Here is a 27,261-nt window from a genome sequence, read left to right as displayed (position 1 = left end):
TTCTGGAGGGCACTTTTGGATTTTAGCACATCTACATGCCCAAAAACCTATATAACACACTACAGGAAAGGGGAAACCCAAATAAGCATATAGGACCCCTTTAATTATATAAAATAATAATAATGTAATTAAAGTGGTACACCTGTCATTAAGTGTCCTTCTGTTAGACACTGAATGCTTTAATGACTAAAAAACCCAATTAGCACATCACAGCCATGTCATAATCCACAAAACGTAATGCTACGCCTGTGTGTGTGTGTGTGTGTGTGTGTGTGTGTGTGTGTGTGTGTGTGTGTGTGTGTGTGTGTGTGTCGAATAACCAACAAACACCGTGACCAAGGTCGACAAACAGCCATGTCGTTACCCTGTGATTTATTCACGAAAGTGAAAATGAACACAAATGTATGTTAATATAGACAGACCTTTCTCCTTGACTCTAATAGGAATAAGAAAAAGTCATTTTAGAGAGTTTAGTGGTGGCGCCGCAAGCCTTTTTAATTTAAGACAACAGCGTTCAGAGTTATCTTTACTTACGGCTGCAGGCCACGCAGGGCGCTTTGTGAGGGGAATTCAATTGACTGAGCAAATAGCTCTTTCTACCTACAAGGGATTTTTATTATCCAGACCAATTAACAGAGGGACAGATAGTGGGAATTTGGCATGGAATAAGAAAAAAAACAAAGCAAAAGGATCAAATTCTCAAAAAAAACGTTTGCATGTAAATTGATAAAAGGCATCAAAGTAATTGTAAAATAAATGATTGGAAAGTCTGCACAGCCCAATCCTGAAATATTTGGCTCGTATTTGTAATTATGTGAAATAATTACATTTATGTACATTCTAATTGTCACCTAATAACTAGTGGTGGCAGTGCACTATAGAGCTTTTCACATAATTACTTGATAATTAATAATAATTAAATATTGATGAATATTTTCAAAAAAGACGGCAAATTAATTATCCCAATATGTTTTTTTTTGCTAGTCTTTCCCTCCAGTTAAAGTCTTCATAATCTAATTGAATGACAGGCCGCTACTTGATTAGGTTATTACAAATAAATGTAGCCTTAAGTAAGCAAACAAAATGAAGCAGGTGAAAATTCAAACAGCACTTTACTTTCGCTCGCTTCAATTAACCATTTTAATTACCTTATATATGAGCCAAGCATAACAACGGCAGCAACAACAATGAACAAAACATAAATCAGGTAAATGAGGCCTTGCCATAGACGCCACTTTAGGGGTAATTATCCAATTTGTTTGCCGCAGCAGAGTTCTAACAAGCAGCCAATTACCAGGCAAAGGCTGCGCTGTAGAAACCTGTTGATTTAATTAAAAGAGCCGCCATGTTATAAGGGGAGGGGGAGGGGGAGAGTGAGGGGCAAACAATTTAATTATGAGACAGCAGCATTCTGGGACATTGGTCTTTCCCCCTGGGTGTGTGTTTGCGGGGGAGAGTGGCATGAAAATCAGCTTTGTGGCTCCACACACGTCTGAAGGAGCGAGCTCACAACACCTCCGTATCCCGTAGAGAGAACACATTGAGGGGACCAGAAACAAATCAGAAGTGGTTTGACTAAAAAAAAGCCATTTGTGATGGTCACATAGGTGTTTTAAAGGTGTTATTAATATTAAAAGTTAAGAGTCTGTTCATTCTGTAACGAAAGCTGCACGGATTATTCATCAGATAAAACAATCAATAGACAATTTATCAATTAATAACAAATATTTTGCAGTGCAGAAAATGCAAATGGAACATAAAACATAACATAAAAAACGGACTTAATCAATCAATGAAATACGGGGAAAAGAAATGTACATATTTTCCAATTAAACCCGCCTGTACACCCACTTACGTCTTGAAACAATGTCCTACTCTTGTCAGTGAGAACAATACTCGACATAATCTACATTGCAAACTCGACAAACGTACAAAAAATGCTTGTACATGCATTCCATTAAATAACAACCTGAGTGGATGCTCTTGAAATTGTTTATATAAGACTGCAATGGACCTTTACTCTTTTATGAACTTCTGTGTTCCATACCAAAGAGACCCTTACACTTATTACCAAACTATTTTTGAAATATTGACCCCTGACCCCTATCCATCCCATAGTTGTTTCCCTGAGCCCTTTGAACTCACCCACTGCTGGGAAGGGGATGAACCTCTGCACCAGCAGCCTGGTGGTGGGGCTGAAGCGGCTCGATTTCTGGATCAACACGTTCAACCCCACCTGAAGAAAAACAAGGCACAAATTATACAGACAATACTACACACACACTGAATATTTAAAATGAATCGAAAGGTGTCAACAATGTTATATATAATAAAATACAAATTATAAAAAATTATAAACATTTTAATTGAATATATAAAATGATGAGTAAGCTAGGAAATCTCTGCAGCACTACTAAACTTCAATCAGAATATCTTTGACATATTTTGCCCTATACAAATATTACGCCTACTGCTATTTGGCTGTAGCACTCAGATGTATACAGCTCTGAAGTGACAAAAATGCCTAGCACTGTTCATAAACAACCAAAAACACTTATATTGTATATTGTATTTCACCACACTACAGAGCTGTCGACAAAAGTCTATGAGCTCTCAGATAACACACTCGGCGGGGGGTCGTCACCAGAGCGGACCTTTAATTGGAGAGCTCCTGCCCCCCCCCNCCCCACACGGCCGTCAGTCCGCCCTCCAGACACCCCACGATTTTGTTCTGTGCTCGCTGCCGCGCAGAAGCCTGAGGGCAGCAGCCGGATGAGCGCCCAGCGGGGTCAGTAATTGGCTCGGTTTGAGCCCTGTGTCCACACTGAAGGCTGTGTGAGGCAGGTGTGTGAACGTGTGTCACAGGCTTTTGACATGGGAGTCTTTAAAAGACATAAAGGTAGGGGGAAAAGGAGTTCAAAGAGTTGAACTGCTAAGGGTATTATGATGGCTGGTATTCAGAGGGTTAGGCTGATATTCTACTTTTGACCATTTTCCTGTCATAAAAATTCAAATGATTTAGCGCTTCAACAACCAGTAAACCTTTGAACTCTGCATTGAAGCCCAGATTTATGACCATTAATTAATTGAAGTACTTTACATTTAATTTAGCTGACCCTTTATCCAAAGCGACTAACAGTGAGTGCAATAAACAATGATAGAAACTCAGGACAACAAGAAAAATGCAGATTTTCTTCGCTTCAAATAAACAAAATGTGCTTTTAGAAATAATGCCCCTCCTGCAATTTGGATTCTAGTGCAATTTCTATGAAAACCTGATGAATCGCTTATCCCTACTTAGCAGTGAATGTGTAGCACAACTAGACAAATACTGTAGGTCTGCAAATGGAAATAATCTCATGATATTGTAGAGACTTTATAGACATGAAGAAATATCCAGTTTGATATGCAGCTGACAAAAGTTCATCATAATGCTGATTTATTTGTATGCCCATGGTTTAAATGCAAAAAGGATTCATACGTGGCTCAGATAGTGTGTGTGTTGAGATCCAGCCAGGCATTGTGGGAACTCACAGCGATGGAGACTGCGCTGGTCACCGCTCCGAGGTATCCCTGGAAGAATTTAGAGGCTGGAGCCGGCTGAAGTGGAAAATAAGTGAGATTAAAATATGAAAGCATTTTATGCAACTTGTCTACACGTTTTTATATGGAGATAGTACAGTATCGGTCTAAATGGGACTGAGTCACTTAACTGATACAGTACCTTGGAGGCGTTGCGGTTGGAGTAGTTCACACAGGCATTGTGACTCTGGTTTAACACCTGTAAGGGAAGAAGGGAGGCATATAGAAAGAAGAAGAAGTGAGTTCATTTGAAGTAAATGTACTGATATTACGGTGGATTTAAAGTACAAAATGCAACAGCAAAAGACAAACACAAAGACATTCGACCGCATGTATGTTCAGGAAAATGTTCCATCACTGTTTGGGGGCAAGACACAGAGGTTCATCTCCTTTTTGGATTAGCAGTGGAATTTATATACGTTATATACGTTTGGAACACACAAACGTCACTTCTTGATAACCTCCAAATGGTGACCTTTTGTTTACTGCGTTTAGCATAAGCTTGACAACTCGTGTGTTCAAAGTGGATGTTAATATATATTTGTTATTATGATGCAATTTGTGTTCCATTGTTGCCGCTTCTGTCTACTGTTGCGTCTTCCTGTCAGGTGTTTGTTTTGCTCAACCTGTCACTTAATTACTTTTACTTTGTCTTGATAGGACTGCAGCGAGAGATTGTATGCCTAGAAAATACTGGAACGTTTACAGTAATGTTGATTAATGTGTTGTCTTATTAAATGAGTTACATGAAACTAAAATGTCCGGCAGTGGCTCAGCCGTAGGGTCGCTGGTTCAAGTCGACCCTACCAAACAGACTTAAAATATGGAGTGTGGACTTGTACTTTGAGAGGTCTCAGTTCAACTCCTGGGCCTGTCATGGTGCCCTTGAGCAAGGCACCGGACACCCCCCACCCCTCCTAGTACTAGGATGGGTTAAAAGCAAAGACAAAATGTCACTGTGTGTGTTGTGTGCATGAAAATGTGTGACAAATAAAGAGAGTTTCATCTTCAAATTCTATCTAAAAAGGGCCCTTGATTATGTTATTTAACTCTGAGTTTTTCAGGTGATGATGTAGGTTCTTACCTGCCAGAAGATCGTGGACACTAACGTTTGATTTGGGAGAAGGAGGCCAACAACCTACACAAAGATAAAAACCCTTTTACAAATAGATTATCAGAAAACAGAGCCTGCATGATATATTGGAGGATCAATCTGAGTCTAAATAAGATAATATCATTGTATGACATGTGTATACATGTCGCTAATATTATTTTTAGCCTTCAAAATATGGATTCGTTAAAATAAATATAATGCAAAAATGTCTTACCACTGGTGTGCCAAATGGGATAAAACCTGTTAAAAGAGAAACATTTAACTCCAGAAAACAGACATTATAATAAATATCCATATTGTCAATGCACTCGTAAGTACTGTGAAGAAGAAAAAACTTGATGTGTTGTTGAAATGGACACATTTTCACACCTAATTGTCAGTGTGACCTATCAAAGACACACAGTTTAAAGTAACCACAATACAGTCTTAATGTAATGCATGACAGAGAAATGCTTTGACATGAATTTAGTGAGGGATTCTTAATGCATTGATTAAGTGTTTTTAGTCACAAGATCTGAATGCTGCTATTAACCAATGCAATTATTCTCCTTCCAAAAAGGTTAATCAAAAATATTCCAAAAGAGGGAAAATTATCAACGAGAGTTTGAGAAGCACCAGTCTAATAGGGTTAGACTGGTGCTAACCCTAACCCTAACCCAGTCTGCACAGGTAGGCAGGCCAAAAAGATTCTGCAGCATACTCCCATTGGTCCTCAAATATTAATAGTCAGTGTCTCCTCCTCCCTCATTTGTCCACCCCCCCACCCCTCCCTCACTTAAAAGTCCCTTTGCTAAAATGGGGCTTTGAGTCTGAACCAAAATATTTGCTCCTTCAGAGAAGCTCGAGAGCTTCTCGGTCACCGTGGGAGAGAGGTTTTAATCAGCGCCCAGCTGAGTGTGACCTTTTTCTGGCCTGAGACAACCTGAGGAGCCCCGTGGAGCCGTGACACTTTCCCAGAGAGAACGACGCCTGCATGTTGGACCACATAACAAGCCCCTCCATCTCACTTCCCTTTAGACTCCCACACCGAGCCGCTGTACCTGACATCCGAAAGGGCATGAGGATCTTCTCTCCCGTGTCAGGGTGGATGATGGCCTGTTAGAGGAAGTATAATGACCCGGATGATTAGTACAGGGATAGTTCAGATCAAATGAATTAGGAACAGAGATTTGCTGTGGGATGAAAAGAATGAGGGAAAGTTTTAACTGTTTGAAAAACTATTTAATTAATACAATGAAATTACTTACTTTGCTGTATGTTTTTAATCAGGTAAGTGTTGCGCTTAAAGGTGGGGTAGGTAATTCACTTCAGAAACACTTTTTGTTATATCCCATGGAATGCTCTTAACATCCCGATAGCAATGAATACATTAAATGCTTTGACAATTAAAAAATGTCATCTGTGGAAGCCGTGGTGCTGCAAAAAGCTAGACCAATCATCTGAGCCGGCCCGGCTAAAGTAACTGGATGGCCTACCTGCCTGTCAGCCTTCCATCTGTGCACAAACTTATCTCGTGCCCTCATTGGTCATGTGCGCGTTCGTGTGTGTTGGAGGAGGGGCTCTGTGAGGAAGTCTGAACTCTGAAGGAAGGGGCAGATTTTTTTCGGCTGCGTACTTTCAAATTCTAGCGCACTCGAGCTGGTTTCTCCATTCTTACCTACCCTACCTTTAAGTGTAAAGACTGCAGTATGTTTTGTTTGAAATCCACTGAAACCATACCATAACAACAACTAGAGATGATAAAAGATAGTGATCTGTGTTAGTGAATGAGACAAAAAGTAAATAAAAGAGAGAAAAATCTTACCTGCTTTATTTTTTGAGCTTGCCAAAGCTGAAGAGAGACATAACATATTTTCAATGAGATGATGATGGGCTAAACTGCCTCACACGTTTTTCTGTTAGTAACTGCCTATTTAACTTAATTTAAACTAATCCTCAAACATGTATTTTACCCTTAAAAGAGATGGTAGATAACCCACATAACAGCCAAAGACTATGGCTAAACATACACACATTCAAATAAGTAGCGTGCAAACACAAGCTTTTATTTATTTAACGGTGTATACCAGAAAGAGTTCAGCTCCAAACTGCTGAATGTATATATAGTTAGACAATTAAATATAAAATGTCAAACAGAAGATGGCAGCATTTATATCACTATATTGAAGATATTAAAAAAGGGAGCTATTTCGAACAACATTTCCCGAGCTATCCTTGCTTTTCTGACGTGTAAATGCTTCACTTCACCTATTTTAACGCACAATGAACATTTCAATGTGAACTTAGGTTTGTTGTGAGCGTACCTGAGCATCAGTAACTCCTGGAGGCAGAGTTCCTTGTTTAAAACGGTCGAGCAGCTCCACAGACTCCTGCAGACGTTTCTAATTTGAACAAATTGATAATAAATCAGTAAAATACAAATGAGCACAGATTACCCTGGATGTTTTTTTATATTCCACTTTTCAAACCACACAGTTCAACGCACAAGATAATTGTGCTTCACTAAAACTCTCATGCTGATTTTCAGTTGACAAATGAGTTTCCTAAAGAGTAATGAACAGCTTTCTGTGGTGTGATCAGTGTCTAATTCGGAGCAAAATACAAGGTCATGTGGCCCAATTTGTTCTAATGAGCTTGCCTGCATGTGTGTGTGTTCCCGTTTCTTTCACTGCGTGTGTGTGTGTGATAGTGTTAGGTGTACATTTTTGAATGTGCGCATATGAGGTCATGTGTGTGTGATTGCACAGCGATCCTTGTTCCACTCTCGTCATTAGGGGCAAGTTGAGGCTACGCCTGGCCCAGCATGGTGCATGGTGTGTGTGTGAGAACATACACACTCTCCTCCCTCACAGCTGCCCCACATGTCCACACCTCATCACATCCCAGGAGCTACTGCTGCTATTACTGTCACCAAAGAGCTCTCTAACAGCTTCATTACCCAGAGGCACCGGAGCACTGATGACTCCATGAACAAAAATTACCAAAACACAACAAGGACCTGGAGAAATTATACCATAATGGTCTGTGGCCGAGAAGGTTGAACATGTTCTTCCTCTTCCAGAGAATCCTTGAGTTTGATAAGACATTAGTCAACAATGATTTTCATAACAAGGTCAAGGACATTAATTAAGAACTGTGATTAGCAAGTCAAATTCAATGCTTTTGACATTTGTTTCCAGTAAATGCAGGCTCTGTGTTGTTTCAAATAACATTATTGTGCTTACACTGTGGAATAGATTACTCTAGGTTTCAGGAATACTTCGATCATGGACCTGGGCTACCTTGTATTACTAAAGAAAACAGTTTTGCTCGCATGCTTCCACGTAGAACAAAAAATAAAATAAAAACTCTTAATGAAATGCATGTGTTTCGCATCCGCTTTTACTTCAATCATTTTCTTTGTTCTTTGACTCTTTGTACAATGTGAAGGCATTGCAGGAACAACTTTAAATATTTCATTTTGTGGGTGAAGTATTCCTTTAAATGAAAGCTCAAATAAAAACTGAAAATGAGACTGAACTCCTGAATTACAGTCAACTGCAATCAACAGAACTTTATAACCAATGAGGCGTCATTTCATGAAAAATGCTCCCAAATGGGTGGATTTGCACATGTCGAAGAAGCACTGCCTCAGTCTTGCTACAATAAAAACAAAATGCAAACAAAATATATTTAAATGGTTAAAAAAAAACGAACTCTGACAAAGATACATTCCTTAGACTACAAGAGATACCTGCTGCCATTAAAAAGTGCATGTTATTCCTGTCAGCTCAAGTACCTCTGAAACGAAGAGTGTGCTGGGGTCGATCACATCCAGGAAGTGCCTGAACCGCCCAGAAAATTTGTTCTAAGAGAAGAAGAAATACATCATAGAAACATTATCTTGCGTATTGTTTGCATTTTTAACGTGTTATCAATGAAATATAAGTCAGGATAAGAAAATGCTTAAAATCTTAATTTCTATCTACTGTACAAGTAAAATACATTTAAACTTTTGCTCGAAATAAGGCAGACAAATCTGATTCTGTTTTGTTCCTTAGAGCAACCAGGTGCAGAGATGTTCCAGCTGTTTCCGAATAAACATTGAAGTGTGGCAGATGTTTTAACACACCAGGTGAAGCCTCCTCATTAATCCCTCCGACAGACTGTTTCCAATCTGCATCTGTTAGGGACCCCGAATCCACTCACACCACATTTACAATTAATTTCTATAATTGTCAAAGTGCCAGGAAAAACCTTTCGATCATTTATTCATAACTGAGCATAAGGAATCATTTCTGATATACAGGAACACACCACGCAGCGTTGAGAGGCGACCATCACTCCATAACTTCAGTTTAATTACACTAACAGCTAATTTAGATGGAAATCTGGTATCTGACTCACGCTTTGAGACTTTCTGAACATATGGATGGTTGCTAGAACACCGCATGGGGGAGTGGTTTTAAATATCTTTAATTCAATTATTAGAAATGAGAAGCAGTGTACGAGAGAGGGGTTATTTTACTTGTACTCATTGGTGTTGCAATCATATATTCTGTGAGATTTCCCACCAGGTATTTGTTCACATAATCTACTATTACATTATTTTGGTCTGATTTTAGTGCTTTCATTTAGGGCTGCACAATATGAGGAAAATATGTAATGTGTAATAACATTGGTGAATATCACATTATAACTTCTGCTGAATAAAAATATATTAAAAGTGTACCTTTCTGCTGCTATACTAGTATACTGCTAAAACACAAAAACAATCTATTTTGGAACAAATTGAACACAAATTCCACCATTAAAAAAAAGAATCATAAGTAACATTTTAGTGTAGGAAAGTATCTCAAAATGTTTTCAACCAAAATGCAGTACATGAGTAGCTACAGCTTTTTAGTTATATTGCACCATTGCATATGTGTATGTACAATAAGATCTAATGTAAATGAGTCAAATATACCAAACAAAGATAAGATAAGATAAGATGGTACTTTATTGCCTAGCCAATGAAGAGGATTCTGAATGAAAACATACCGTGTTAAAATGTAGGGTAACAAATTGTTAGCTTAGTTGTTGGCTATCAAGATGGTAAGCTATCACTTTTGCTTTCTAGCTAACTGTATTTTATAGTGAATTTGTAATGCATTACTCCTCGCGTTGCGTTCAAGGGTCAAAAGTGGATCCGGATCACTGCTGGACTTTCAACTTATTTGACCAAGACACAATAATATGGACAAAGTGCAAGAGCTATAATAAAAGTTGACTTTATTAACTTACTTCTAGAATGACTGTCTCAAACTACTAAACACCATGTTTGCTAATGTTGACAGTGCAACTTAGCTAGCTGATTTAATGCTAAAGCAGAGGAAAACTATGCTTTTACACTCAAATATTTAAAACTCTGTTAACGCAGAGGTAAACTATTTAATGTATCTAATATGACATTTAACTGCCAGGTGCACAAACGACGTAAAGTGCATGTGGTAAACTTGAATCGTGTTACAAATAAATGTACCTGATCGAAACGAGGCTTGCCATGTTGAAATGTCTCATATTCAGACATGTTGCAGTTTTAACACACAGGTGTATATTTTTCTTCTTCTTTTCGATAATAATTATTTCACCAACACTTCATGAACCTGTAGCTGCTGCAGGGCTGCCCAGTTAATATCCAGCTGTTCAGTGGCCATGTTGCATGACGGGAAATGTAGTTTTCCAGGGTGATTTGCTCAGGAAGGATTTCCTTTTAACCGTTTTTTAGCGAACTGCACTTCCCAGGATACATGCTTTGTTTACGGTGACTTAAAAAGGAAGTTAACGGGGTGAAAGTTTAATATCAGAGTGTAAAGTACAGCAAATACTAAAAAGAGAAATCTGGTGGTATCATTGAAGGAAGGTTTATGAGTTTAAAGAGTATAACATAGCCCTCTAGTGGTGGTTTTGTAAAAATAAAAGTCAGAAGCAATGATCAAACATTTTGGAAAGGAAGGAAGTGAATTAATAATGTAATAATTCACATTATTATTTTATTTTGATTGTTTCTCCTCACTGAAGAACTGAACATAAATATAACTATAGGGATTGTATTTGTTTAAATAAAATATGTGTTAAACACCAATGGAGCAAGATCACTTTTGATATGACTAAATAAGGTTTTTTTGTTTGTTATTAATGTCTCCCTGGTTTGCATTGTATTTCTTTAACATTGACTACTAATTTTTACATAAATAATAAATAAAATATTGAATATACAATTGGTACCATGGACGTCAATTTGTGAAGTAGTGAAGAAACCTATTTATCCAGATTTAACATCAGCATAGCAGAAGACAAAAGATGGTTGGTGGTTTGATTCCCAGCATGGCGGAGTGAATTTTGGAGAGACATTTTTTAAACGAATGTACGTGTCTGCTTTGCTTCTTTAGTTCGCAGTTGAGATATTGTAACGGGTTTTGTCCTTAAAAAGCAACACAGATTATGATCTTTAGATGTAGAAACCAAGATTTTGATGAAACCTCTACAGGTGGCCTTAGCTTAAGGGTTAAATGGATGTCTAAACCTGAAGGTCTGTGTTTGGATTCCATCTCAATCTAATGGAACTAACGAGGCTGTGGTAATTGTGTGGGGGGACAAAATTGGCCATTTCAAAAAGTGGTGGGGACATGTCCCAAGCGTCCCCAGTGCAAATGATGACTGTGATTGGTACAATGTGTACATTTTAAAATCTAGGGTTTGACAATAGATAATAAGTTATTCCTGAAACCAAAAGACCGACATGAAAAGCAAACAAGCAGCTACTTAATGACTGACTAAATACTTATAAACATTTATTTTTGCCAATAAGAAAAAAGCTGAACATAATCTAGGTTTTTCTTACCTAATGACAGCCAAATAGAAAATGGAGCTAGTTATCTTAAATAAACAGAGAACCACCCTGTAAACCAAGATTATAATCAGCTCAATGGTAAAAACAAACACACCCCAAATAAAGATTTACAACCAAACATACGGTGAGCAAGAAACACAAAATATTCTTTATTAAATATACAAAATTTGTGAAACAGAATTGCATCACGAATTGTAAACTTTCCAATCTCAAATACTACCTTAAGAACATTCCACCGGCTACACACTCAAAAGGACAAAAATACAATCAGTTTAAACTTAAATTAAAATGGAAGACATGGGAAGAGGACGTTTATTCTTGCACTTCATAAGTGCAGAGTCACATTTTTAATATGTCTCTACAGTCATCTGCGCACTTCATATTGCGATCACACAGCAGAACTGAGATGACCAGACGGTTTTTGGATGTTTTTTTGTATGCTTCAAGCTCAGTGGCAAAAATCAAGGATGTGGTGTCAAATTGGCCTAGTGCTTAAATCACAGAGCGATTAGAAAGTGCAGTACGGTGTAAAGTAGATCTAACTATACCGATATCAACAGACAGGTACAGTGATGTTCTGACGATTAAGTAGTGCAAGAACATCCATAAACGCTGTTAAACGTGGCATCATATCAGAATACTTTGTGGTGTCTCAATCTGCTCTATAGATTTTGTTTCAAGGCTTTTTTTTGGTATTACACAGAAAATCTGCTCATTTTCTATTCGTAAGCATACAATTTAATATTGTGCAGTGATCTAAACAATATTGTAACAAAGCATTAACAGAAGTAAAACAAAAAAAGCGAACAGTCAGTGAACAGATGGCTTATCTTCTTCAAAACCTGCCTCAAATGAAGTGCTAGATTTTCAAAACAGAACAAAAATAAGGCAGCATTTGGCATTTCAATACGGCATATATGCTGTAAAATGCACTGTATATCCCTTTGCAACACCTGAAAGAAGAAGCGATTTGCGTGCTTGTGCAGAAGCGGATGTGACAGCGAGGGACGGGAGTCAAGAGCCAGCATGTCGCAGGCATTTCCTCAACAGCGGCGTCATGTTGATAACACACGTGGGAAGGCAGAAGCATGAGATCAGAGGAGCTTTTGATGGCTGATCTTGATACTGTCTTCACCTGATAACACCGTGACCCATACAAGAATCTGTTTAGCTTATGTGGCTGAGCATTGTGGGTAATTTCAAGACATGCCCATAGAACAGAAAGAAGGAAAAAGAAATAGGAAAAAGGAGCAAGCAAAAGATAAACAGCACTTATCCTGCGTCGGAAATAAAACCATTCACTTGCTGGCTAAGAACACTTTTGAACATTCAGAAGCTACAGTCAGTTCCCAGTGATGTGCACGTTGGGTCTGTAGTTTCAAAAACTAGTCAGAGCACTCGGTATTCATTGGGGGAACATTTGTAGAGTGTCAATCCAAAACAACATGTTTTTTTAAAAGGGAAGCAAATCACAGCCAGAGTCCCATTCGGTGGTTTTGCATGATTTTACCTTATTAACCAACTATTGGGCATACTTTAAAATATATATACTACCTTTCAAAGTCTGTTTGAAGATTGTCAATGTTTTTTTGTTTTTTTTTTAGCAGCCATTAGTTTAAGTTCATTTTAAAATATGCTTTTAATTTAGCGAAATTACAATTATTGCCTATAGTTAGAAGAGATGAGTTTTACCTATTTTAAATCTCTTCACTAAGTGTGGAACTTGAGCAAGGATGTGATTAGCTTAGCTTAGCATTAAACTGGAAACAGTTCTGTTCAAACCAGTTTTCAAAATGCTGATTCTTTAGCTTTTTTAGCTTTGTTTGAGGGTTCAATCCGAATCTTACATCGGAGTCTTTCACTATTTTAACTATGTCCCTCTTTTTAACAACTTTAAAAAAGACGTCAAAATGTTCAGTTTAATTTCCCTGCAGTTTGAGTTTCATGCAACACTGAAATGAAGGGAACCCAGTGGCTGCCTTGAAGGTATAACATCTATCTAAACCTGATGGTGCGCTCCAGAAATATCCAGCTTTGATTTCAAGAATATGCAGTTTGTAGTTAATGGTCTTAAACATGGTAAACCATCAGAGTGGCTCTCCTGTCCTAAAGCACAGCAACACAGCTGTGTGAGAGGCTGAAAAGCTGTGTGAGGTTTGTAGATATACGCTGTTTTGGACTGACACGCTATAATTTCTTTCAAACATTTTGTGGTAAGGGGATAGGAGTGAGGTGAGGTGAAAAAAGAAGGAATCATTGTTTTTACAATCAGGATTCCAATGTGGACGCATCCGGGCTCTCCTCTGTGACCTTGCTTTGTGAACCTGAAAACAACCTGAGGACCCGCTACATTCAGAACCGCCCGAACCCAAAGCCTTCTACGAGTTTCAGCACAGAAAAGCATGCCGGGTGGGAAACATGGCCGCCCTCCAGACGTCTCTCAGTGCCTACATATTTGTATCAAAAAGGACAGCATAGCAGTGAAAAGACTAAAGAGCTGTTGTGTAGTGAACTGCAAACGTTTGGTCACTTTAGCTTGGAGCGCACTTGCAGGAGAGTGGGCTTCTGCTCCATGATGCGCACCAGCAGCGTGTCTATGTAGTCTTCCAGATCTTTGACCTGCGGCTTCAACTTCTTCAGCTCCACCTCGCGCTTCGCCAGCAGGCGTTTCTGGCGTTTAAACTCGTCCTCCTGGCGCTCTAGCTCATCCTCCCGCTGCACCAGCAGGGCGACCAGCTCGCTGTGGTTCAGGTGGAAGTACGAGCCCGCCCCTTCCGACACAGGCTGCGGACAGACAGACAGGAAGGGGACTTAAAGGCTAACAGAGATAAAACATCTTTTCATTTGACTTTCAGTTGATTATATTGTCTTTTTCAGCCTTAATGGCAATCAATTTAATGTCACTTACAGTTGATCTCTGTGCACCAGAGGATTAATCCCAATAATTAAGCTTTCTTACACTATATGCAAAAACTTTAGCACAATAATAAGCAAACCAGAGACAACCAGGGAGTGGAAAGAAAAGGTACAGGTGTAAAGAAAAATAGGAATAGTTTTATAAACTCTTAACCAGTACTCTTAGCATAGGTGTTAGACAGGTTTATAGTTTTTAAAAAAAATCTTTATTCAGGGAATAGAAACAGGACCACAGTGGTGTAATCTATTATTGTAAATAAATAAATTAAAGCATTTAGGTTATCAAAGTAAAAAGGAAGAATGTCATTTTACCCAAGATGTAGTAATTGTATTTATTATTTTCCACTTATATTCAAAACCCTATCAGGATGCCTTGCCTGAAAATCAACGTTTACCAAGAAAGAAAAATAATAAAAAGGCTTAAAATTGCAATGACACTGTTAGGTAAGCTTTTAAGTGCTTTTGAAACCCTGCCCGGAAAGACAGCGATCAGCTTCCCAAAACTCCCATTGTCCTTGAGAGGTGTTATTTAATTAATAAATACGTTTTGCTCATTGAACATGTTTGCCTCTGAAGGGCAGTATTGCAGTATTTTTCAATCTTTTTAATGAACACAAACGGTACCTTCTTCTTGCTGGTCTCCTGCTCGCTCAGCTGGCTGCTCCTCCCCGGGCTGATGGAGGACTTGAGCTTCTCGAGGCCGGTGGCCAGCACGGAGCGGCCCTCCGTCCGCTTCTCCTCCGCTGACGTGGTGGTGGTGAGGGGCTTCACTGGGTGGGGGCTGCAGCAGCACACACACACACACATATATATATGGTCAGGTATCACACTAGGTAGAACAACATCACCGTGGCTTTTTATTTTTTTTTTTAAACACATCCATCAGGCTGTCTTCCTGGAGGTCCAAAGTTGTTAATATTCATGACAAAACAAAAAAGCCAATTGTCTTACAGAGATGCGTCTGAAATTATGCAGAAACATGCATTTAACTAAAAGGAATTTGTTTTAGTACTAGAGGGGAAGTCAGCTTTGATTTTCATATAAAGATCGTTCTATGTGCCACTAAATAAAAGTTAAATCTGCTTGTGACTGTGGGTAAAACACAAGGCTTGTTTTAATTTAATGTATACTATAATTCTTTGTAAATGCAGTTTTGCTTCACAAGTTTATATTGGGAAAAGTAAATATCTATTATGTTAACATTTCCTAAATTCTCTTAAATGTTTTATTGTGACTTATTTCACTTCATCAGGCCTTATTATGCTAATATAAAAACATGTGAGAAGAAACACATCACATTTATTTCTATTCCTAGCTAAATAAGTGACTTACTGTATGTCAACAAGGAGGCCCTAACTTGTGATGAGTTGTCACAAGCAAAAGGTTGCAACTTAGCTTTTATTGTGAAAATCACACAAACACAACCCTAGTTTCTAAAAGAACATCCCTCTTTTATCAATTTAGTTTGTTTTTGTTGTTTTTCATAAAACCAAACCATCCTACTTTGGCTAAAATGGGGCAGCTCTGTGGCTCTTAAATCAAAATAAAGCTGACCAGTTAACGGAAACACCTTTACAATAATAACACAGGAAAGACATGTTTCCTGTGTTAGTGACCTACATTTACCAGATAATCTACCACCAACAGGCTAATCATGTACACACTGTAGTGACTTCCATTAATACAACCATAATTGTTTTCATATATATCTTTTTGAACGCATGTAATAAAGTTTGAGCTGTTATTTGATCACAACATATTGTCCTCTGGACCTCCTGGCAGACAAGGATGCTACACAACACATCAACCTTTTAAAATCCCCAGAAACTGTTAATTTTAGCAATCAAGAATAAAAGGAGGTTAGGCATGTGTAAGGGTCCTCATTAAAAGGAAATACTGGTGAAAATGGAAAGATTTAATTGCATGCGTTGGTGCAATCAAACATGTAGAATTGTGCAAAATGTGTTATTACCCCGAGGAGGAAAGGAAATGCTATCAGTGACACAACAACACCTCTTTTGCTCTCGTGCAAAACCTGGTTTTCTGGTTGAGATGTGTGTGTGTGTGTTGGGAAGGAGGGGGTGTGTGGTTAGAAACAGGGTAAAATAATAACTGCTAATTGGCCCGAGGCTCTGTTTCCCCTCCTGTTACCGCAGAGCCAGGACACACAACAACAACAAGACACCTGCAGAGGAGGTATGTGTATATATATATATATCTCACACATACAGGCTGTATGTGTGTGTGTGTGTGTGTGTGTGTGTGTGTGTGTGTGTGTGTGTGTGTGTGTGTGTGTGTGTGTGTGTGTGTGTGTGTGTGAGTGAGTGAGAGAGTCTTAAAGTGATAAAAAAAAAGAGAAAGTCACACCACAAAAAGAGATTTCCCTTGAGAGTCGTCGGTACAGAAGAGAAAGCAGGCGGAAGCGGCAGACGGAGACTGAAAACACCACAGGATACAAGAATTTCTGGAAGTGGGAAAAAGTGCTTCCTGTCTACCTTTTCCCCAAGCATGTGCAACCTCACCTGATCTGCTGATTGGCTGCCTGCTGCTGCCGGTGCATCTCCTCAAGCATTGCCGTGCTGGGTGGTGATCTCGCCGTAGCGTTGTAAAGAAAAGGGAGGGAAAAGGAGATACTACTTGAAGGAGTTAGAGAGGGAGCAAAGGAGGTCAGAGAGGGGAGGTCAGGGCTCAGAGGAGGAGCCGAGGAGGACGCCTGTATTGCACCGGGATCGCTCCCATAGGAGGGCTGCAGGAGGTCTTCAAAGGCAGGTGTCAATGTGCCTTCAGAGTGAGAGCGGGGTAGTGTAGTACTTTGTGCCTGAGGGGATTTCGAGAACATGTCACCCAAGACGACATGCTGATATTCCACAGCTTCGTCATCTAGATTCCATGGATTATAGCTCTTGTAAAGGTCTGTTGATGCTGCAGAAAGTAAACCGAAGTTATCCTCTATCGTGAAGCTTGGTTTAAGAGTTGGTGTAGTGTCCTTGGCTCCAAAGAAAGAGCCTCCAATAACGTCGAATTCCTCGTGAAATGGCTGGCTTCTGGAGTCTTTTTGGTCCAAAGCAGCCTCAGGGGTTGTCTGAATCTCAATCAGGTCGCCACACAGCGTTGAATTTGCAGAGTGCCGCGTCTCGTTTTGCTCTGAGCCGCTGGAGGAAGGTTGAGACCCACAGGTTTGGTAATCCTGCGAGTTGGTGCTGACATAAAGGCTTTGGAGGAAGCTGCTGGTGCTTTGATCAGACGCAGGAGTGTGCACCATGGTGTCGTCAAAGTCTTGGCTGGGACTGGTGTTGAAGAAGTCGTCAAAAAGCCCAAATGGTACAACTGGACGCTGGCTTGCATCCTGCCCTCCTAAACCAGTGCTCTCAATGGGGGAGCCAGATGAACCGTGCCTCACATCGGGGGAGGAGGTTCTGATGCGTAGTGATGGCTGTGTGGAGTACAGTTTATCATCTGGACTCGTCACATCCGTAGTGTTTATTTCAGATATTGAGGAATCATTTAACAATTTAGAAAAATCCTCTACAGATGTGTTCATTTCACCAACGTCTTTTCCTTTTTCCTTGTTAGGCTGTGAAGAGATGTCGGATTTTGTGTGTAGTTCTGTTAACAAGTTTGAAAAGCTTGAAGCATCCTCACTCTCCGTATCTCCTGCAGGCTGCTGATGTGGTATCACTGGGGACAGCGGTGCCAAAGTGTCATTGTCATTCTCAAAGCTGGTGTGCTCTGGGATTGTCTCGAGGGAATGTGCAAATGTGTCAAGATATAAATCAGCCTTTCCATCAGTTTCCCCGTGCTGAATAACATTGTGCTTAGCTAAATCCACTAAAGACAGATCAAAGGACCGGTCAGTAGCGTCTTCTTCTGATTTTGGCGGCTTCTTTTCAACAGATTCTTCTTTACTAAATCGGAGGACGCTGCTCTCAAAGTTCTGTTCTTCAGCTTCCTCCAAGGAGGACGCAGGGAATTTGCCTGAAAAAGGAGAGATACCTGACACAAAATCCTTCGCAGAGATGTTGCCTTTCTTTCCATTCTCATTGACAGACTGTACAAATATGTTGGATTTTGTGTGTAGTTCTTGTAACAAGTCTGCTGCATCCTCACTTCCTGTCTCTCCTGCAGGCTGCCGATGTGTAAGCACTGGTGACGTTGGTCCCAATGAGCCCTGTATACCGTGTACATCTGCCTTTTCACCACCATCTCTGTGCTGAGTAACATGGTGCTGGGCTAATGACTGATCATTGGATCTGTTAGTAATGTGAACTTCTGATTCTGACGGCTTCCCTACAACAGATTCTTCTTCTTTACAAAAACCGACGATGCTTCTTTCAAAGTTCAGTTTCTCGGCTTCCTCCTTCTTGTTGATGCCTTCCTTTCCATTTTCATTGTCAGGCTGTAAATATATTTTGGATATTGGCTGCAGTTCTGGTGAAAAGTACGAAAAGTTTGGTGACTGTGTATCTGCATCCTTACTTCCTGTCTCTCCCGCAGGCTGCTGATGTGTTACCTTTGGGGACGTTGGTACCAATGAGCCCTCTATACCGTCTAAATCTGCATTTTCACCACCATCGCTCTGCTGAATAACATTGTGCTGGGCTTCATCATCTAAAGAAAGACAGATGGACTGGTCAGTAATGTCAACTTCTGATTCTGAGGGATTCTTAGCAACAGATTCTTCTTCTTTAAAAGAGCAGAAGGTACTGCTTTCAAAGTTCTGTTTCTCGGCTTCCTCCTTGTCGATGCCTTTCTTTCCCTTTTCATTGTCGGGCTGTAACGAAATGTAGGATTTTGGCTGTAGTTCTGGTGAAAAGTATGAAAAGATTGGTGACTCACTTCTTATCTCTGTTGCTGACTGCTGCTTTGTAAGCACTGTCGACATTGGTGCTGCTAATATCCCGTCTAAATCTGTCTTTTCATCACCATCACCATGCTTCATAACATGTTGAGACACATCGCCTAAATCCAGATCAATGGACCTGTCAGTAACGTCATCTTCTGATTCAGAGGGCTTCCTTACAACAGATGAATCGGATGATTTCTTAAAGCCGAAGATGCTGCTTTCATAGTTCTGTGTCTCGGCTTCCTCCGAGGATGACGCAGAGAATTTGTCTGAATAAGAAGAGACACACGAGAGGAAATCCTCTTCTGCAGAACTGCCGAGGCCTGAAGAAGTCGGATCTGGGGAGCTGCTGCTGAGCTTCACAGACGAGGCCTGCCCGGGGCTGGGATGCACGTTAGTGTCAGTAACATCATTTGTGTTAGTAGCAGCGTTAGTTTGATGAGGGTCAGTGAAAGCATCTGGTGTTGGCGAGTTAGTGGAAGTATTCAAAGTGTCATTGTCATTCTCAAAGCTGGTGTGCTCTGGGATTGTCTCGAGGGAATGTGCGAATGTGTCAAGATGATATGCGTTGGATTTCTGTGTATCAAATACAAATTCTGTGCAAGGTTGAGTATGTACTGCATCATTCACGTTAGTGTTTTGATCCGTTATGGGTTGTAATGCTGCTTTTTCGTTACAGTGTTCCAGTGAATGCTCACTGGGTGTGTTTTGCTCTGTTTTGCAGTCTGCGGTCAGGTCCTCGGGAGACTGCAGCCTGCCAGCAGCAAACGCTTCAAAGGATTCGTCCCATTCAGGTTCCGGCGCCCCGGCAGACATAAAATGATCGGACGACTTCACGCTGAAAGGTTTCTCTTCGTATGTGGGAGGTGGAGGAAGAGGTCGTTTCTTAGCATCCTCTGCGGTTGGGTTTTCGTCGTTGAGTGTGGGGTAAGGGTTACTCGCCTGCGGAAAGAACTGAGCTATGGGAGGCCGGGCGCTGGAGAGATAAGGCAGAGTAGGCAGCGAAGGTTTTAGGGGCTCAGCGTTAAGCATGGTGCCATGGAAAGGGTTTTGCTGGATGAAAGATAAGAAAGGGTTGCAGGGGGACATGGGAGGTGAGGTGCTCTGTGAGAAGGGGTTAGTGTGATGCAGGGAAACCAGAGGATCGACAGGGGGACCCGGGGGGTGACTGGGTGGGAGTGGAGGGGGGTGGGGGTCAGTGCTGGTCTCTAGTTTAGGGGACACCACCAGGCTGTGAAAGGAAGGGGACACAGTCCTCGTGATTAGTGTGGATCCCTCAGGTCGACTACAGGTTTTTTTGTGGTTCAAATCACATCTTAATTATACATTGATACAGAATGGCTAATATGTTAAACCCACATTATTAAAAGACCTTTTGTTCTTGCTATTCCCTTAAACACTGTTTGAATTAAGACTTAGCACTTTATTGTCTGGAAAATAGAGTTATTTTTGTAAACTTGGAGACAGTGCAATAATCTATTAACACAATAAATACATTTTACAGCAGGACTAAATGTTGTTATTCACATTTGAAAGCTATTTCATTTTTTTAATGAGGCCACAAATGGCTGTCGACATATTTTTAGGAAGTCATCACCCTAAAAATGTTAAAACAGATTTAATATAGGGGTTATTTAAATGTTATATTTGCTGCTAGACCGCCCCCTTAATAAAGCTGAATGCTTTTTAAACAAATAATTGATTCAGCTGGGTGTAATGATAACTGTGAGGGCTGTCAAAATGTAAAGATACAGAGCTGGCAGGAAGCTATTGGGTGTACTACACTCCAGAATCGCTGACTTTGCCTCAATCAGCAGGTCCAATATTTTGTTTACGCTCAGTGCAAGGAAACATTACGATACTGTGGTGGTTTCCTTTTTGGTCCTTGTCAGGGATATCATTAAAAAAACAAGTTAAATAGCTTATAATTGGATATATGACTTTTGAGCTGCAACGATTACTCAAGTAATTGACCAAGACATTTCTTTTTTTACTAAAAGTAATTTTCCATGCGAAAAATTCAGTTAAATATTGAGATTTGGAGTGTTTCTCTGTACTATTGTATATCTTATTAAATACATAACCTTGGACTCACCCTCCTGTTGTGTTCGGGTCAAATCTGACCGATTTACTGCTTTCATCAATCATAACTTTTTTGTTTTACATTAAGGCTTTATGATATCCTTCACAGTAGATATTTGAACGTATAAAATTGCTGATCACCACTTTCATTGAGTTTTGGATGATTTAGTCAACTTTGTAACACCCATGGTGTTCACTGTCAAAAATGACCGCCATAAAAAAAAAAGGAATTAGTAACCAGACGGATCAACACACACACACACACACACACACACACACACACACACACACACACACACACACACACACACACACACACACACACACACACACACACACACACACACACATCATCTTTCCATTGAAAATGACATTATCACTGAACCATGCACAAGGCTCCAGCTTGAAGGAGCACCCCCCCCTCCATCTGCATTGCAGATATGAGCTGTAACCAGAGACTGAGTCATGTCGCTACACAGGAAGTTAAAAGTAAACTATTAAATGTATAACTTTTCAAGATATTGTTTTTCTTCTCTGATTATAGATTCTGAGTTTAACCCATAATATCAGAACATTGATAATATTGATGTATTTTTTTTAAAAAGTCATGATTTTCTCCACATCGCCCAGCCAAACTATTAACTAAATTTAAAATGATGATGTGAGATAAGGTTCAATTCAAACCCTCTCAAAGTATACAGGTCACCAGTGGTGGCATAGATTAGATACTCGGATCTAAGTAAAGGTACTAATACTTAATTTAAAAAAAAACCTGGATTTAAAAGTAAAAGTCCAACATTTTAAATGTTACTTGAGTTGATTCTCATCATCAAATATTGAAAGTACCAAAAGTATAGTACTTGTAATGCATAATGGTTGGCTTGTTCAAAAAATGATATGTCTATTTAATTACTATGATTTGCGTAAATGCTGGTGGATATTTTTGAACTATAGTTAGTTTTTAATGTTAATTTATCAGTTTTTCCCATTTTGTATTAGCTAATAATCTGAGCCTGTACATTAGGTAGTTGATGTTGTCAAATAGCTGTAGTGATGAAAAAGTATAAAGTAGCATAAATTAAATAAATAAGTATTCTAAAGTATAAATGTTATAAAGGTTGCATCATGTAATAACAACATCTGATACAGGGGAATAGTGGTTCAGCAGTTTTTGACCCTCTTGACCCATAATCACCCTAAAAAGATAATTCATGATCCTATAACCCTTGGAGCTGTGTGATTCCCCTCCTCAGTGATCCCAGTGTGTGTGTGTGTGTGTGTGTGTGTGTGTGTGTGTGTGTGCCTGCAGAAAAGGATCACGTGTGTTCAGATGGTTTTCTAATGGAGTGTCTCACCTGGCTGTGTGTGTGTGTGTGTGTGTGTGTGTGTGTGTGTGTGTGTGTGTCTCACCTGGGTTTGCTGTTCGAGTCCTTTGATCCAAACCATCCCTTGTGTTTCTCCTCGGCGGCGGGGGCCTGTTCAGACTCATCTTTGCCCCGACTCTGCCCTTTCCCAGCAGACTCCCCTCTCCCGTGGGAGAAAAAGTTCCTCCTCTGCTTTTTCCCGGACTCCACCGTTGAGGAGGAGGACTTGATTTGAGCAGCATATCCCAATCCCTCCTCTTCCTCCTCCTCCTCCTCGTCACCCAGCATGGGGCCGCTTTTCTCCAACGCCGCCGCTATGGCTGCCTTCTCCTCCTCGTCGGGCTTGTCAAAGGACCAGCGCCGCCCGTCTCCCATGGGGCTCTTTGGGGCGGCCGAGGCAGGCCTGAGGTTCTGCAAAGACACGGATAGAGGCAAAGACTTCTGCAGCGGCGGCAGGCCTAGAGAATCCACAGGGTTTACTGAGCCTTTGTCCAGGGGCAGGTCACTGTAAGTGTCGCCTCCGTTGACCCACGCGGTTGGAAGAGGAGGCACGATGATGGAGATCTCCCCGGGATCGTCTCCAAACTCACACTGGAGAGAGTTTGCCGTGTGCTCTGCAAAAGGGAGGTGGAGAGGAGAGAGAAACAATGCAATTAATCAATGAATTTACTTATTTAACAAGAGGCTTAGTGAGGTGATAAAACCATAAAATAGCTCAGTGACAAATATTTCTACAGAGGGATGGATTAAAAGCAGACTTACAGTAGGTGTTATAATTAGATTACAATATATTAGATGTACTTAATGATCCCAGATATGAAACATTTTACATGTTATAGGCCCCCTATTATGCTTTTAGGGGTTTCCCTTCCCTGTAGTGTGTTATATATAGGTTTTTGTGCATGTAAATGGTCTGCAAAGGCTAAAATCCCAAAGTTCCTTCCAGAGGGAGATTTTTCTCACAACCCCCCTCACCCCCTGTCTCAAACGCCTCCATTGGCCTCCTTTGTTTACATCCATAATATAGTAACATCACTATGCAACACTTGCACTTCTATTGGCTAGCGCTCCAACACATTGTACGTGACAGGCTAAGGGGCAGGACATCTCTGAGCGGTTGACCAATCACAACAGATCCGGCCAGCTAACCAATCAGAGCAGACTGGCCTCTGGTTTCAGACAGAGGGTGAAAAGAGGTGCTGCAGCACAGGCAATATGAGAAAAATAAAGAGCTTTTTGAACATTAAAGAATGTAGACAAGTCACAGTAGAGGAATAACATACAAATACAGTATGAATCTGAAAATGAGCATAAAATGTCCTCTTGAATTAAGGATGTATGACTGTGGATTTGTATAATGAGTTTAAAGTCAAATACTCTCCCCCCTCACCTGGGCTGTTGTCAGGGGACAGGTTGCTGCTGTTGCTAGGGGAGTTGGAGAGGTCGGACACCACCATGCTGATGCCGGCGGTGGGGCTCAGACTGCCCCCCCGGGACGACTCGCTGCTCTCTGAACCCAGCGACGTGCTGGAGCGAGTGTCCGAGGACTTCCTCAGCTTCCCCCTCAGGAAGAAAGTCCTCATCTTGCTGCGCCGGGCCTCCCCTCCCTCGTCGTCCTCGTAGTCTTCCTCCCCGCCTCCGTCGCTCGGGAGTCGCTGCCTCATCCGGTGCAGGGAGCCGTATCCACTCGGCAGCACGGCTGAGGAAGAGTCCTCCTCACTGGATCTCCTCTTCCCCTTGATGCGCTCCTTCAGCTTTCCGAAGGTGGAGGCGGTCTTGTCCGTCATGACCAGGTCATACATGCTGGCCGTCAGGTTGTTTCTGGTGAACTGCACGGTGGCTTGGATTTCTCCTCGCTCCTTCTCCTTCTTCCCCGACTTGGAGTTTAACTTGTACCACCTGTCACAGAGGAAAATACACAAACATGAGATTAACAGAAAACATTGGAAGAATTAGGATCAGGTAAGTAGCTTTTAAAACAAATGTGCTTTAATGAAAATGTATAAACCTACAGCAACAAGTTCACACTTGTCCTCTTGGAGGTAGAGCTGCAATGATTACATAGACAGACAAATATTTGCCAACCTTTTAAATAAATAAGCTGTTAAAGCCACTTCTGAAATATGCAGAAGTCGAAACAGTTCAATAATATAATATTAAACTGAATATCTTTGGGTTTTGGACTGAAAAAACAAGAAATGTAAAGACATTATTTTGGACTTAGAGTGAGAGGGATTGGGCATTTTTCACAATTTATTTACTAAAACAATTAATCTAGAAAATAATCATCACAGATTCTTTGATAATGACAAAATCGTTAGTTGCGGCCTCAGTAATAACAGTTCAATAATAATAAAAAGTAGGTGTTAAAGAACATTTACAGTGTGGGAAAAGTTTAAATATAGTACAAGTGTAATAATATTTTTAAAAATAAATAACTTATTGCAGGGTGTACAAAAAAACACTTCACAGAATTATTATCAGTGTTAGTATTGAATCAATTATCATATTGTACTGTTATCATGAATGGGGTAAATCAGTCCTGTGTGTGTGTGTGTGTGTGTGTGTGTGTGTGTGTGTGTGTGTGTGTGTGTGTGTGTGTGTGTGTGTGTGTGTGTGTGTGTGTGTGTGTGTGTGTGTGTGTGTCCAACTAAACCACATAACTGTTTGTGGCCAGACATCCAACAATACCCAGGGGAGGCTTCTTTTATTTTCAGTGACCGGGAAAGAAAGAACAATGCTCATGTCTTATTGAAACTTAGTGATTGTCCTACATGAAAACCAACAGTTTGCCCCCAACTCCCACTCTGGACGGGCACCGAGGAGCACTTCTTAGAAACGCTGTCACCCGTGGGCGTTACAGCGCCAACAAGGTCACCGTGACTCATGGGAAAGTCTCATCTCTTCTGTTATAGAGAATAAAATGAGTGAGAAAAAGTCCCCCAGTTAACATTTGTTTCTGACACGGCATAATGCCAACGAGCGCAGGGAGCAAGGCTGAAAACTTGGTCTGAAACCACAACCTGCTTTTATTTTTTCACTTCCTGTGCTGCGAGGCTATTTTCACCTCACACCTCAACCAATTCTCTATTGCATTTCTCTATTGTTCATAAATGAGAGGCTGAGTGACACATATCTGCCCAAATAGCACAACTCTGTACATAGTTCCAGTTTACGCTCCTCCAAAATGGATCGGTTTACGGAAACAATATCTAATGAATTAGTGAAAAACCCAGTGAAATGTAAATATGGAGCAAATAATATAGCCTTGCATTTTTTGCGATAGAAAAAATATAGAACAATTAAAAAAGATTGTCATTTTTAAACCATTTGAAGATGTATATCGCCATATTACTCAGCCATAAACAGGGTTCTTACACCTTTTCCAAATTCAAGCACTTTTCAAGCATTTTCAAGGTGCATTTTCAAACTTTTCAAGCATCTTATAGCTGTTGTAAATTACATATTTATATACACATACTTATACTCAAATGATTATTCCCCTAACTGACATTAAATCAGATGTTCTTTATGCTATAAACAACCAAGGACTGTTGACCTCTGGGTGAGTGCTGCTTCCTACCTTCACTGGACTAACTAAAGAAAAGAAAAATAAGGTTTAAAAGTAGATCTGTAAGGCTATTCATCATTCATATATAGTTATATTTCTTTATAATATGTTTATTGTATGCCACCATAGCACCAAGCCAGATTCCTTGTAATGGATTATCTACATGGCAATAATGAAACTTTATTTGTGATTTTCTTTAAAATCAATTAAAAGCAAATAAGGCTGACGCTACATTCTTTTAAAAGTGAAACTGTGTCAATGCACAAATATATTACAGGATGATGTTCGATGTAAAGAAAATGATTTTTGCTTGATGGGAAATGGGGAAAGGGTCCGTTAAGTCAACAAAAAATTAAATTGTGAAACGAAAGGACTGGACATCTGGAAACGGAAAAGCAGGTTTATTGGCTTATGGATTATTCAAGAAATCATTTCCAAAGGGACACAGGACACATTGGATTCAACCCAGTGGTTCTCAAAGTGGGGGCGCGGGCCCCCCCCCAGGGGGCGCAGAGGCATGACAGGGGTGGGGCGGAGACCAGGAGGAAAAATGGTTTGGTTATAAAAAAAAGAAAAACATAAAAAAAAAAAAAAAAATGTTTAAAATTATTGATTCGAAAATAATATTATACAGTACTATTACGTCTGGGTCTCTGTTGTTTCATTAAAGTTTGGCTCTGTGTGTGTGGTGTGGAACTGAGCCATTTTTGTTGTGCGTGCGCGAGGTGAGATGCGCCACCGGTACCGGAGATCGTTGTTGTTAGCTTCTAGGTCTTAGCCGAGCCTACTAACGGATATAAGAGTTTTTTCAACAACAAAGTGGAGGAGATCCTCTTCCTGTCAGAATGAGAGGACTCAGTGAGCTAAAGGACTCTCAGTTGTTATCTCAGTGGGTCTCAAACGTTTTGGTCACCA

General features: G+C 40.3%; 2 protein-coding genes across 3 annotated transcripts in view; both read right to left on the bottom strand.

The window, feature by feature from the left end:
- Positions 1 to 2,101: 2,101 nt before the first annotated feature.
- Positions 2,102 to 10,351, bottom strand: sfxn5a (sideroflexin 5a; the record flags this gene model as incomplete). Its single annotated transcript, XM_010775353.1, has 10 exons — positions 10,200 to 10,351; positions 8,475 to 8,543; positions 7,000 to 7,077; positions 6,501 to 6,527; positions 5,737 to 5,791; positions 4,911 to 4,936; positions 4,667 to 4,720; positions 3,725 to 3,781; positions 3,535 to 3,600; positions 2,102 to 2,236 (listed from the first exon to the last, which is right to left on the bottom strand). Coding segments are annotated over exons 1-10 (615 nt in total), but the record flags the coding sequence as incomplete, so codon positions are not given.
- A 1,345-nt stretch (positions 10,352 to 11,696) lies between these two features.
- Positions 11,697 to 27,261, bottom strand: part of rab11fip5a (RAB11 family interacting protein 5a (class I)) — a 21,148-nt gene continuing 5,583 nt past the window's right edge. The window contains exons 2-7 of one of the 2 annotated variants that reach the window (XM_010775350.1): positions 24,166 to 24,674; positions 22,822 to 23,389; positions 19,880 to 20,560; positions 17,009 to 18,244; positions 15,111 to 15,267; positions 11,697 to 14,354 (exon numbers count right to left, since the gene is read on the bottom strand). In XM_010775350.1, coding sequence (XP_010773652.1) covers positions 14,097 to 14,354; positions 15,111 to 15,267; positions 17,009 to 18,244; positions 19,880 to 20,560; positions 22,822 to 23,389; positions 24,166 to 24,674 — 3,409 coding nt within the window. In that variant the 3' untranslated portion in view covers positions 11,697 to 14,096. Of the gene's footprint in view, positions 14,355 to 15,110; positions 15,268 to 17,008; positions 20,561 to 22,821; positions 23,390 to 24,165; positions 24,675 to 27,261 lie in introns of both variants that reach the window. The other variant, XM_010775349.1, reaches the window with a different exon arrangement.

This window comes from Notothenia coriiceps, unplaced genomic scaffold (genome assembly GCF_000735185.1).
Source record: "Notothenia coriiceps isolate Sejong01 unplaced genomic scaffold, NC01 NC01_scaffold00015641, whole genome shotgun sequence".
Lineage (NCBI taxonomy): Eukaryota > Metazoa > Chordata > Actinopteri > Perciformes > Nototheniidae > Notothenia > Notothenia coriiceps.
Note: the sequence above shows the minus strand (reverse complement) of the source record. Positions and strands in the feature narration are given on the sequence as shown.